The 12,733-nt window shown below is 63.8% G+C and overlaps 1 protein-coding gene across 1 annotated transcript; it reads left to right on the top strand.

Moving 5' to 3' along the window:
* The first annotated feature begins 245 nt into the window (after positions 1–245).
* On the top strand, positions 246–12,161 carry TCIRG1 (T cell immune regulator 1, ATPase H+ transporting V0 subunit a3). Its single transcript, XM_024255882.3, has 20 exons — positions 246–399; positions 2,557–2,677; positions 3,038–3,116; positions 3,932–4,152; positions 4,235–4,320; positions 4,660–4,786; positions 4,860–4,942; positions 5,103–5,196; positions 5,380–5,592; positions 6,241–6,385; positions 8,697–8,836; positions 8,910–9,067; positions 9,145–9,235; positions 10,142–10,260; positions 10,344–10,557; positions 10,925–11,050; positions 11,225–11,329; positions 11,400–11,517; positions 11,753–11,930; positions 12,007–12,161. Exons 2-20 carry the CDS (start codon positions 2,561–2,563, stop codon positions 12,083–12,085), a joined length of 2,493 nt encoding a protein of 830 aa, XP_024111650.2. The 5' UTR covers positions 246–399; positions 2,557–2,560; the 3' UTR covers positions 12,086–12,161.
* The last annotated feature ends 572 nt before the right edge of the window (positions 12,162–12,733 follow it).

Here is a 12,733-nt window from a genome sequence, read left to right as displayed (position 1 = left end):
GGCGCACAAGCCTCGAAGTGAGAGGAGAGCAGGGTCTCATCTCCTATCCTGAGCTGGGCCTGAGCGGAGCTGCCCCCGCATCGGGGCCAGCATAGACGCGCGCGGTTGGCGCTGGTCCGTTATCCGCTCCGTTCTCCAGGCCTCCTCTCCGGGATCAAGCGCCTCAGGACCCGTCCGCAAGGCCACAGCCTGGGCTCAGCCTCCCCCAGACTTCCTGGACTCCAGTGGAGGCTTGGGCCGGGGGCGGGGCGTCCCTGGCCCCTCCCCGTCGTCCCGCCTGCCCGGAAAGGAGTGAGCGGCGCCAAGTCCCGGGCGGGCGGGAGTGCAGTTCTGAGTCCCGCCCGGCGTGCGCGGAGCGGGGCAGCCAGCAGCGGAGGCGCGGCGCGCAGCACACCCGGGGTGAGTGCCCCCGCCGGGGTCTGCGGAGCCCCAGCTCTTCCTGTCCACCCTCTTCCCCCTGCCCCGGGGAGGGGATCCTGGCGCCCCACCCAGTTGGTTCCGTGAATGCAGCTCAGCCCGCCACCCTGCCGGGTGTCAGGCCTTGCGGGGGGCCACGGAGGATCCCCAAGGGAGGAGGAGAAGGATGGGGTGTTGGCCAACAGAGCCCAGCGTTCCCGGGCCTGGTGTGCGCGGAGCTTTCCCCACTGCTTCTTCCTTGGAGGGAGGGACCCATTCTACAGATGGGGAAGCTGAGGCCACACAACTAGGAAGTGTCAGAGCTGGAGACCAGCTGGGTCATTTGACTCCAGAGCCCACCCCATTTGGAATGGAGGGGGCGCCAGACCCTCTCCTACTGCCTTCCCGTCACCTGGAGGGGAGGGCAGAGGTGCGGAGAGACCTGGTGGGTTCCTGGAGGAGCCTTATGAGGGGCCAGGAAAGGGGCACAGGGTGAGGAGTGGGCTGGGGCCTGGACCCCAGGGCCGCAGGATGGAGGCGTATTCATTTGCACCATAAAAGTAGCTGGGTGACCCCTGGCTAGAGCGGGGACCAAGGGGGACAGGGGTAGGGGGTGAGCCAGTGGAGCCTCACATGCCAGGCGCGGGGGCTGATCACGTCCCCACACCCTTCCCCCCGCCCATTACAGGTTGTTCCCCCACCCCCTGGGAAGTGCTGGAAGGAGCCCAGCCCTCGAGCCCTCGGCATAGTGGCTGTGGGAGCCCTGATGGCCCTGAGCCAGGGGTGACCCCTCCCCAGATCCCCAGAGCTGATTCCCCACACCCCCTTATTTGGCCAGCACAGCCCCAAAGGGAGCCAGGTCAGACGGCAACCCTCCTCCGAGCTCACCCTTTGTGCTGGGCACGTAACATTGGACTTTACCTCTCCAAGTGTCAGTGGGGTCCTGCATAAAACAAAGGCACAGCGCCTCTCCCCAAGGATTTCTCCCCCCAGGGATTAGTGTGAGGTCGTGTGGATGAAGGGATTCAGTGGGGGTTCTGGTTATTTTTGTCACCTCCCTAGATCCTGTCTCTGTCAGGGGTGCCATGTCCCATTCACCCAAAGAGGAAGTAGAGGCCCAGAGAGGGTGAGAGACTTGCCCAAGGTCACACAGCCAATCTCAGCCTGGGCTCCAAGTCCCTCTGCCCTGTGGCCGGGCCTGGTCCTTAGGGATGGAACCCAGCCCCGCTGCCCCCTGCCCTGCCCACCTGCAGCCTTGGGCCATCTGCTCAGTGTTCCCTCGTTCCCTCCTTCTCTCCTTTCCTAGGCTGGGGCTGCGTTTCCCTATTTAGAGTTAAGTAAACCAGACCCAAGGGAGGAAGTGACTGGCTGGGCAGGCGGGGCCCTGACCAGGCCTGTCCCCTCCCCGTAATTTTCGAGCTAAGCAACTGAGTCCCACAGAGGGGCCCTGGGCCCCGAGAGCAGTGGCTTTGGAGCTGGAGGGGCCCCAGCATCCAGGGCGGGTTGGAGGTGGCCTGGCACCCGCCCCCACCCCGCATCAGCCTTGAGCAAGGCCCCGGGCCCTTCCCCGCCATTCTGCAGTTTCACTTTTGTTGGTTTCAACACCTGGAAGGCTGCGGCTGCTGCCAGGCGGCCCGGGCCTCAGGGGATGGCCCCGCCCCACAGCAGTGCTCCCTGGCTAGCCCCAGGGTACCCGGTGGAGATGCCCGCTCCTACCACTCAGCAAATGCAGCCCCACAGGGAGCAGGGAGGGCTCCAGCCACCCCCGGGGCAGCCCTGGGCCTAAGTGCCTGGGCCAGTGGGGTCCTGTCTAGGGTGAGGGCAGCCCGAGAGGAGGGAGGCCAGAGTGAAGGTGGGGGTGGAGCCGGCGTCATTGGGAGACACTGGAGGTAGGGGCGGGGGTCCCCATGGGCAGAGCAAGCCAGGAGAGAGCTTGAGGTCAGCTTGAGGGTGGGCTTCGGGGTCTCCCAGTCCCACTGCTTACTTTCTGCGTGACCTCAGCACCGCATCAAGCCTGCCCAGGCCTCAGTTTCCACCTCTGTCAGATGGGGGTGGTAGCAGCAGCTTCCAGGATTCAGTGAGTGAAGGTGCACAGGTGCCCGTGGTTGGGAACTGTCTGTGGTCCGCCCCTGACTGGCCCCCATCCGTGTCCACCCACAGGACCATGGGCTCCATGTTCCGGAGCGAGGAGGTGGCCCTGGTCCAGCTCTTTCTGCCCACAGCTGCCGCTTACAGCTGCGTGAGTCGGCTGGGCGAGCTGGGCCTCGTGGAGTTCAGAGACGTGAGTCGGGTGGGCAGGCGTGGGAAGGGGGCTACTGCCAAGGGTAGACCGGAGGCCGGTCCAGGATGGGGACCGCCCCCCACCATAGGGCCCTGGCCCCATTTGAACCCCAGCGGCCCCTGCCATGGGCGCTGCTCATGGGAAGCCCGCGGCTGAGGCCCGTGAGCTGGCTCCTCCCCATGCCCTCCCGGGGCATGGGGTCTGGTCTGTGCTCTGATCTGCGTCTTGTGGCTCCCAGGGCACTCCACACCTTTCTGGAGGAGGCAGCTAAGGCCTGGGGAGAGTCAGGCCTGGGCTCTAGGGTGAGGAGCTCCCTGACCCCCTTCCTGGGACACTGACCCCTCCGTGTGGCACCCACAGCTCAACGCCTCGGTGAGCGCCTTCCAGAGACGCTTTGTGGTTGATGTTCGGCGCTGCGAGGAGCTGGAGAAGACCTTCAGTGAGTTGGTCCCAGGCCTACATTCCAGGCAGGCTTCCTGGAGGAGGCATGGGCCAAGTTTGATCTGAAAGGAAGAGTCTGGGTTTGCCAGGTGGAAGGCAGAGAAGGGAGGTACATGCAGGGCCCTGCAGGGCCAAGACAGAGCAGCTGGGATCTGTGAAGCGTGCTTTGCGAAGGTGGCTGCCTTGTGTGGGCTGAGCAGAGGGCCTAGGGCAGGGCTGGCTGGGGAGGCCTCGAATACAGCATAAGAGCCCAGGACTTCGTCCTGTGGGCGCCAGGAAGCCACACGGGTTTCTAAGCAGGGAAGAGGCACAGACAGCTTTCTCCTCTACAGCTGGGCTGGGGTGGGGGGGGCCCAGAATCTAGGGTTGGGTACCCCCAAGGAGCAGGCAAAAGGGACCCCTGCCCTGGGCAGCCCCTCTCAGGAGGAGCCTGTGGGGGCACCAAGGCAGGGGCATGGGGCAGGCTGGGTTTTGTGTTTGCTGGTGCAGTTTACAGCTTTTCAACGATCAGGCAGACACAGGACTCAACGCCAGCTCCGGTCCCACGCCCTGCAGCGCGAGGGCCAGCCTGTGGGGAGACCTCAGGCCCTCTTTTGAGTGGTGGCCAAGGGACTGGGGAGGGAGAGCAGGCCGAGACCTGAGCTCAGAGGGAGGGGAGCACAGCTTCTGGATGGAAGTTTGGCCGGGATTTTCCGGCCGCCTCCGCCTGGTGAATCCAGCAGCTGGTGGCCGATGGAGTTTGGGGCAGCAGGTGGGGTCCTCAGCTGTTGAGACAACCTCGACTGCACCCCACTCCCGTTCCTCTGTGCCCAGCTTTCCTGCAGGAGGAGGTGCGGCGGGCTGGGCTGGTCCTGCCCCCGCCTGAGGGGAGGCTGCCGGCACCACCACCTCGGGACCTGCTGCGCATCCAGGAGGAGACGGAGCGCCTGGCCCAGGAGCTGCGGGATGTGCGGGGCAACCAGCAGGCCCTGCGGGCCCAGCTGCACCAGCTGCAGCTCCACGCCGCCGTGCTGGGCCAGGGCCATGAACCTCAGGTCAGCTCCCGCCCAGGCAGGAGACTGGGGGGCTGGGGAGGGGCTGTCCGGCCCGGGGCTCATGGTGCTTCTGGGTTCCTAGCTGGCAGCTGCCCACACAGATGGGGCCTCAGAGAGGACGCCCCTGCTCCAGGCCCCCGGGGGGCCGCACCAGGACCTGAGGGTCAAGTGAGTGAGGGATGACCTCATGCCCTTTCTGGCCAGCCCAGAACCCCTGGCCAGTCACTGGGCTGGGCCAGGCTGAGCTCCGACTCCTTGTCCAGTGCTCTCCCCAGGCTGCCCCTGCCTCCTCCTTCAGGCCCGGAACTTCCCACAGTCCCAAGCCCTGGCCCTGGGGGGTTCTCCTCTTCTGGTCCTGCCCGGGAGGCCTCCTGCCTTCCCCTGTGGGCAGGGCCAGTGTGCCCAATTGCCCGATTGCCTGTGCTGGGCAGGGTCCTGCCCGGGGGGCCTGGTGGGGGATGCAGGGCGGGAGGTTGGAGCAGCCCTGCCCAGCACCGTGGCCGCCAGCTTTGTGGCAGGTGCCGTGGAGCCCCACAAGGCCGCTGCCCTAGAGCGCCTGCTCTGGAGGGCCTGCCGCGGCTTCCTCATCGCCAGCTTCAGGGAGCTGGAGCAGCCGCTGGAGCACCCCGTAACGGTGAGCAGCTGGCGCTGGGCTGGGGGGTCCTGGGCAGAGCGGGACCCCGGAGTCAACTGAGCCTGCTCTGCAGGGCGAGCCAGCCACGTGGATGACCTTCCTCATCTCCTACTGGGGCGAGCAGATCGGACAGAAGATCCGCAAGATCACGGACTGGTGAGTCACCGGGAGCACCCGCCCCACTGCCCCGCTCCCGAGGCCCCTGCTGTCACCTCCCAGCCCGCCCTATCACGACTCATCCCCATGAGCTCCCTTCAGACTCAGGGTCTCGTAGCTGTGTCCTTCGGGCCCCTCACGCAGCGCATCCTCCCTCCAGCTTCCACTGCCACGTCTTCCCGTTTCTGGAGCAGGAGGAGGCCCGCCACGGGGCCCTGCAGCAGCTGCAGCAGCAGAGTCAGGAGCTGCAGGAGGTGGGTGCCCCCGGCCTCCCGGAGGTGGGTGTAGGAGGTGGGTGCCCCCGGCCTTCTGGAGGTGGGTGTAGGAGGTGGGTGCCCTGGCCTGGCCTCCCGGAGGTGGGTGCAGGAGGTGGGTGCCCCCGGCCCAGCCGCCCCACCTGCCCGCCCAGCCCCCGCTGACTGCCCACTCTGGCGCAGGTCCTCGGGGAGACGGAGCGGTTCCTGATCCAGGTGCTGGGCCGGGTGCTGCAGCTGCTGCCACCGGGACAGGTGCAGGTCCACAAGATGAAGGCCGTGTACCTGGCCCTGAACCAGTGCAGCGTGAGCACCACGCACAAGTGCCTCATTGCCGAGGCCTGGTGCTCTGTGCGAGACCTGCCCGCCCTGCAGGAGGCCCTGCGGGACAGCTCGGTGAGCAGCCTGAGGCCTCACCCCCTCTCCGCCCGCCCCTCCTACCCAAGACCTCGCCCCCTCCCCACCCGCCCCTCCTACCAGGCCGGGGCGTTTCTGCCTCACTTCCAGCCTCTGGCTCCTGCACCTGGGCTTTGCCCAGGGGCTCCTTCTCCTCCCAGCCTCCTCCATGGCCCACCTCTTCCAGGGAGTCTGCCCTGATGGCCCTGGCCCAGCAAGCTCTACCCTGACTTTCCTGAGTCCCTGGAGGCTGCACGGGGTAGTTTTAAAGTCAGAAGCTTCATTCCAATCCAGGCCCCGCTGTGACCTTAGGCCTGCTCATGGTCTGTGGAACCCGTGTGATGCCCCTGCCTCCGGGGGTCACCCGCTGCGCACAGCAGGTGCTTGCGGGTGAGGCTGGGCTCCTTCTCCTGGGCCGTCCCTAGGAGGCAGCACACTTGCTTTTCCCAAGCAATTGCCAATCCATGTGGTGTATTTGGGCCCCCACCAGGGCAGAGCGGGGCTGATCATCCCACATCAGAGAGGGGGGAAGGGGCTGCCCAGTGAACCCTCACAGGGCTCTGCATCTCCAGCTGGGCCTGGCTGGGGATCCCAGAGTCCCTGAAGGCCCCCACCACCGGTCTGGTCTGTCTCTGCCCTGGCACCCAGATGGAGGAGGGAGTGAGCGCCGTGGCTCACCGCATCCCCTGCCGGGACATGCCCCCCACACTCATCCGCACCAACCGCTTCACGGCCAGCTTCCAGGGCATCGTGGACGCCTATGGCGTGGGCCGCTACCAGGAGGTCAACCCCGGTGAGAGCCATGGCGCCCTTACCCGTGTCCTGGGAGGCTCAGCTGCCCCACTGGGTGGGTGTGAGCCTGACGGGGAGGTGTCTCCATCCTGGGCCTGGCCTGCCCTCCTGGGATGAGGGGCACACATCCCATCACTCTCGAGGGGTTGTTGGGCTCTGCAGCCAGTGTGAGGCTTTATGTGGGCCCCCAGCCAACTCCCCCTTGTTGAGTTTACAAGGGAGCCGGCATGGGCTTGTGCAAAGAACAGAGGCTGTGTGGTGGGCATGGCCCAGGTTGGAAGCCCATCTCACCTACTTTGATACATTTCTTAGCTTCTCTGAGCCTCAGCTGCCTCACCTGCAAAATGGAAATAATAGCGCCAACCTCAGAGGAATGTTGGGAAGCTTAGTGACCATTGGAGGCTGCAAGCTGGAGCCAGGGGCAGCCTCTGGTGTGGTTGGTTTGGTCGAACAGTTTATTTTTTTTTTTGAGATGGAGTCTCCGTTCTGTCACCCAGGCTGGAGTGCAGTGGCATGATCTCGGCTCACTGAAACCTCCGCCTCCCAGGTTCAAGCGATTCTCCTGCCTCAGCCTCCCAAGTAGCTGGGATTACAGGCATGCGCCACCACACCCGGCTAATTTCATATTTTTAGTAGAGATGGGGTTTCACCATGTTGGTCAGGCTGGTCTTGAACCCCCGACCTCATGTGATCCGCCCACACAGCCCCTTGGGGGCCCAAGCACCCTGACTCTTGCCCACTGGGTGAGGCAGGGCCCCTTCCTGACCTGTGACCAAGTCCCCTCCCGTCACACCCATGCTATGGGCCGGGCCCCCACTCAGTGTCACTGGGGGCACTGGGGGGTTTGCTGCTCCTGCAGGGCCAGTGTCCCGGGGCTGGATCTGGGCCCCACCAGGATTCCCCTGCACGTGGGCAGAGGCTGGTGCAGCTAGAGCATCGGCTGGAGGCCTGCGGCGGATAGAATGCTGCCAGCTCAAAGCACCAGCCTTCAGGGCAGTGTGTTTGCCAGGGAAGCTGTAACAAAGCGCCACAGGCTGGTGGCTTAAGAGGCAGACACGGTCCCACAGTCCTGGAGGCTGGAAGTCCAAGACCGAGGTGTCAGCAGGGGCCGGGGGCACTGGCTCATGCCTGTGATCTCAGCACTTTGGGAGGCTGTGGTGGGAGGAGGATCTCTGGAGTCCAGGAGTTCGAGACCAGCCTGGGCAACATAGCAAGACCTTGCATCTTAAAAAAGCAAAAGATGATGAGGTGTTGTCGGCAGGAGGGGCTCCTTCTGAGGCTGTCCAGGAAGATCTGTTCCCGGCCTCTCTCCTGGGCTTGGAGCGGCCGTCCTCATCTTCACACACTGTTCTCCTTCTATGTGGGTCCAAATGTTCCTTTTCATAAGGACACCGGGCACACTGGATTAGGGCCCACTGTAATGGCCTTATCTTGACCCAGTGACCTCTGTAAGGACCCCTGTCTCCAAAGAAGGTCACATCTGGAGTTCCTGGGGGTTGGGACTCCAGTGTATCTTTTTTGGGGTCACAACACAGCCCCTGACAGAGTGTGTCTGTTGGGGTCCTCCTGCCCCCAATGAGGACTTGTTCCCATTTTGCTGATGGGAAGTTGAGACTTCAGAGCTGAAGCGACCAGCTCGGCCTCCCAGAACTTGCCATGTGCCAGCTGGGGCCACCTGAGGCTCCCTGTCCTCTCTGGCTTCTGTGTGGGGCTCTGGGAACAGCAACAGCTGAAGCTGCTAACTTCCTGTGGCTCCAGCAGCTGGCGGGCGCTGTCTGCAGAGACCTTATGAAGTGGCCTGGTGTTACCTCCATTTTACAGATGGGGAAATGGAGGCTCAGAGAGGTTAAGTGGCTGGGCCAAGGTCACACAGCTCCTAAGTGGTAGGTTCTTTTTTTTTTTTTTTTTTTTTTTTCAGAGACAGAATCTTTGCTCTGTCGCCCAGGCTGGAGTGCAGTGGCCCGAGCTCAGCTCACTGCAACCTCCGCCTCCCGGGTTCAAATGATTCTCCTGCCTCAGCCTCCTGAGTAGCTGGGATTACGGGCACCTGCCACCGTGCCCAGCTAATTTTTCTGTTTTTAGTACAGACAGGGTTTCACCGTGTTGGCCAGGCTGGTCTCGAACTCCTGACCTCAGGTGATCACCCCGTCTCGGCCTCCCAGAGTGCTGGGATTACAGGCGTGAGGCACCGTGCCCGGCTGCTAAGTGGTGGGTTCTTGACTTCAGGCCAGCAGGGCCTCCGTGGCGTCTTGGGCCGGGAGGCAGATGCCGGTGTGTTCGGGGGTTCCCAGCTCACCCACCTCTGCCCACAGCTCCCTACACCATCATCACCTTCCCCTTCCTGTTTGCTGTGATGTTCGGGGATGTGGGCCACGGGCTGCTCATGTTCCTCTTCGCACTGGCCATGGTGCTTGCGGAGAACCGGCCAGCTGTGAAGGCCACGCAGAACGAGGTGAGGGGCCGGGCTGGGGTCCTGATGAGGGTAGCAGGGCCAGGCAGTCCCTCACCACACCGCTGCCCCCCAGATCTGGCAGACTTTCTTCAGGGGCCGCTACCTGCTCCTGCTCATGGGCCTGTTCTCCATCTACACTGGCTTCATCTACAACGAGTGCTTCAGTCGTGCCACCAGCATCTTCCCCTCGGGCTGGAGTGTGGCCGCCATGGCCAACCAGTCTGGCTGGAGGTGAGGCCCGGGCCTCAGCCCAGCCGGGGGCCCCACAGCACCCGCAGCCCTGACCACCCTGCCCTCCGTTGCCGCAGTGATGCGTTCCTGGCCCAGCACACGATGCTTACCCTGGATCCCAACGTCACCGGTGTCTTCCTGGGACCCTACCCCTTTGGCATCGACCCTGTGAGTCCTGGGATGGAGTGTCCGTGGGTGGTGAAGGCAGCTGGGAGTGGGGCCTGGGGCTCCCCTTGGTTCAGCCGTCCTGCAGCGCTGTCGCTGAGCACTCCTGTGTGCCAGGCCCTTTCCTCAGCACAAGAGGCGGACAAGCCTCCTGCCCTGCAGAGCCTGCATCACAGTCCCCTGAGTGTGCGGAGGCAAAGCCAGACCAGCCAGGAACCAGTCTCCTGAGTGTGCAGAGGCAAAGCGAGACCGTACAGGAACCAGTCTGCAGCTTGCACTGTGCCAAGTGCTGTTCCCAACCCTCTGTGGAAATGATTTTCTTTTTTATCTTTTTTTTTTTTTGGATATGGAGTCTCATTCTGTTTCCCAGGCTGGAGTGCAGTGGTGTGATCTTGGCTCACTGCAATCTCCATCTCCCGGGTTCAAGCAATTCTCCTGCCTCAGCCTCCTGAGTAGCTGGGATTACAGGCGCCTGCCACCATGCCTGGCTAATTTCTGTATTTTTAGTAGAGACAGGGTTTCACCATGTTGGCTAGGCTGGTCTCGAACCCTGACCTCATGTGATCCACCTGCTTCAGCCTCTCGAAGTGCTGGGATTACAGGCGTGAGCCACTGCACCCGGCCTGATTTTCTATTTGAACCTCATAACAACCCTGTGGGCTTCACGTTAGCAGTGTCCTCACCTAAAGAAGAGACTGAGGCACAGAGGTCATGCCCAAGGTCACCGAGGCTGGCTCCGTGGCAGCTGGCCCATCTGCGCTCTGTTGCCCGTCGGTGGGTGGGTGATGGATGAGGCTGCAGGCTCCGAGGGGGAAAACAGGGTGGTGAGAGAGTGACTTGGGCCGGGGACTTCCTGGCAGTGATGGCCAGGGGGCCCCTGAGTCCAGCCCGCCCCTGCTGCCACCCTAGATCTGGAGCCTGGCTGCCAACCACTTGAGCTTCCTCAACTCCTTCAAGATGAAGATGTCCGTCATCCTGGGCGTCGTGCACATGGCCTTTGGGGTGGTCCTCGGAGTCTTCAACCACATGTGAGGGCCAAGGCTGCCCGGGGGACGGGAGGCTGGCAGGCCAGAGTGGGCCCCAGTGAGCACGCCTTCCTCTTGTCCGCCAGGCACTTTGGCCAGAGGCACCGGCTGCTGCTGGAGACGCTGCCGGAGCTCACCTTCCTGCTGGGACTCTTCGGTTACCTCGTCTTCCTAGTCATCTACAAGTGGCTGCGTGTCTGGGCTGGCAGCACCGCCTCGGCCCCCAGCATCCTCATCCACTTCATCAACATGTTCCTCTTCTCCCACAGCCCCACCAACAGGCCGCTTTACCCCCGGCAGGTGGGCTGCGGCTGGTGGGGGCCGGGCTCACACGGCCTCATGGGGACCCCGCGGTCACTGGGCCACTGGGAGCTGCAAGATCCTTGTCCGAGAAATGGGGATGCAGGCCCCGGGCCGTGCAAACAAGGCCGTCAGAGGCGACAGTGTGCATCTTTAGCAGGTGGCACAAGTGGCGCTGGGAACCTGGGTCCCTTCCCTCAGGAGTCCTTATGGAGCCAAATCCTCATTCAGTGAGGGCACGGAGCCCCCAGGGGCCCTGGAGGGAGGAGCGACCGCGGGCTCTCTGGGCCCTGTGACTGCTGTCACTCAAGTTCCTGTGCAGGTGTGCACAGCAGGGGCGCCCTGACTCTCGCCCTCTCCCTGGCAGGAGGTGGTCCAGGCCACGCTGGTGGTCCTGGCCTTGGCCATGGTGCCCGTCCTGCTGCTTGGCACACCCCTGCACCTGCTGCGCCGCCGCCGCCGCCACCTGCGGAGGAGGCCCACTGGTCAACAGGTAGGACCGGGGCCTAAGGTGTAGGGGGCTGCCTGGGGGGAGAGGCCACTGTCCGGTGTGTCCCTGACTCCTCGCTTCCTCACGGACTCCTGAGTGGCCAGGAGCAGGCCTGGCGGGTGGCGGGGGAACCTCCTGGGGCTGGAGTGCTGCCAACACTGCCTGCTCATGCCCCAGGAGGAAAACAAGGCCGCGTTGCTGGACCTGCCCGACGCATCTGTGAATGGCTGGAGCTCCGATGAGGAAAAGGCAGGGGGCCTGGATGACGAAGAGGAGGCCGAGGTGGGCGCGGTGCCTTCCTGGGGGTGGGACGGCTGAGGCCCCGCTGGCCCTCACTGCACCCGCCCCACAGCTCGTTCCCTCCGAGGTACTCATGCACCAGGCCATCCACACCATCGAGTTCTGCCTGGGCTGCATCTCCAACACCGCCTCCTACCTGCGCCTGTGGGCCCTGAGCCTGGCCCACGCCCGTGAGTGACCTGGCCACCGACGGCTGGCCCCGGCTCCTGGCTTCTCACATACCGCTGCTGGCTGGGCGGGTTGCTTCTCTCTGGGCCTCAGTTTCCCCTCTGTAAAGTGGGACTGTCCAAGGAGGTCCCTGGCCGGCCTCCCGTGCAGGGAGGGCTTCAGGCTGCGGCAGGTAGGTAGGGGGCTGGCAGGCACCCACTTGCCGTTGGCCCTCACTGTCTCCTCCTTTGCTCGTAGAGCTGTCCGAGGTTCTGTGGGCCATGGTGATGCGCACAGGCCTGGGCCTGGGCCGGGAGGTGGGCGTGGCGGCTGCGGCGCTGGTCCCCATCTTTGCCGTCTTTGCTGTGCTGACCGTGGCCATCCTGCTGGTGATGGAGGGGCTCTCGGCCTTCCTGCACGCCCTGCGGCTGCACTGGTGAGCGACCACCCCCTGGCCTGGGCTGCTCAAGGCGGGAGTTCCCCTCACCAACCCCTCCGCTTCTCACCCCCAGGGTGGAATTCCAGAACAAGTTCTACTCGGGCACAGGCTACAAGCTGAGTCCCTTCACCTTTGCTGCCACAGATGACTAGGGCCCACTGCAGGTCCTGCCAGATCTCCATCCTGACCTCTGAGGCAGGAGAGGAATAAAGACGGTCCGCCCTGGCAGTGATGTCTCGTCTCTCTTCCCTCCTTTTTAGCTGAGGCAGGTGGCAGGGTAGAAGGCATGGTGTAGGATCTGGGACCTCAAAAAGTCGAGGCCCGGACCTGCAGCAGATCTGCAATAATGTCAGACTCTTGGGGTGAAAAGGGGCAGAAAAGGGCCAAGGAGAGATGTTTCCAGCACATTCTAACTTGGAGGGAGCAAATGTCTTCCCAGGCTGGGTCAGGGGAGTGAGCTCCCCATCCTCGGAGGTGTGCAACTGGCTGTGAGCGGGTGTCTGGGTTACTCTCTGTTGGGAGTGGTGCCAATATCCATGCCCTGGTGCCAGGCCTCAGGGGGCTGGAAGTACGGAGCAGTCTGGGGCACCTGAGCCCCGGCCAGTGCTCCATGCAGGGCCGTGGTGTCACACGCCCAAGGCCACACACCTGCCAGGAAGGGCAGAGGCTGTCCCTAGCAGCAGACATTACCCAGGACCCCGGGGTTCAGAACGGGCTGAGCCTGACTCCAGGCCCAGCCTCCCCTCACCTGACGCTACAGTCTTCCTGACCCAGGTGGTCCTTCCTGCGTTGCTGGCGGA

The sequence above is a fragment of the Pongo abelii genome, chromosome 9, assembly GCF_028885655.2.
Source record: "Pongo abelii isolate AG06213 chromosome 9, NHGRI_mPonAbe1-v2.0_pri, whole genome shotgun sequence".
Taxonomy (NCBI): Eukaryota; Metazoa; Chordata; class Mammalia; order Primates; family Hominidae; genus Pongo; species Pongo abelii.
This window is presented reverse-complemented; position numbering and strand designations above follow the sequence as displayed.

Excerpts from the sequence above, each read along its gene's own strand:
- TCIRG1 (XM_024255882.3), top strand. The coding sequence starts at position 2,561 with ATGGGCTCCATGTTCCGGAGCGAGGAGGTGGCCCTGGTCCAGCTCTTT. Across the intron at positions 10,558-10,924 it reads GGCCGCTTTACCCCCGGCAG|GAGGTGGTCCAGGCCACGCT; the intron begins GTGGGCTGCGGC and ends TCTCCCTGGCAG. Across the intron at positions 11,931-12,006 it reads CACGCCCTGCGGCTGCACTG|GGTGGAATTCCAGAACAAGT; the intron begins GTGAGCGACCAC and ends TCTCACCCCCAG.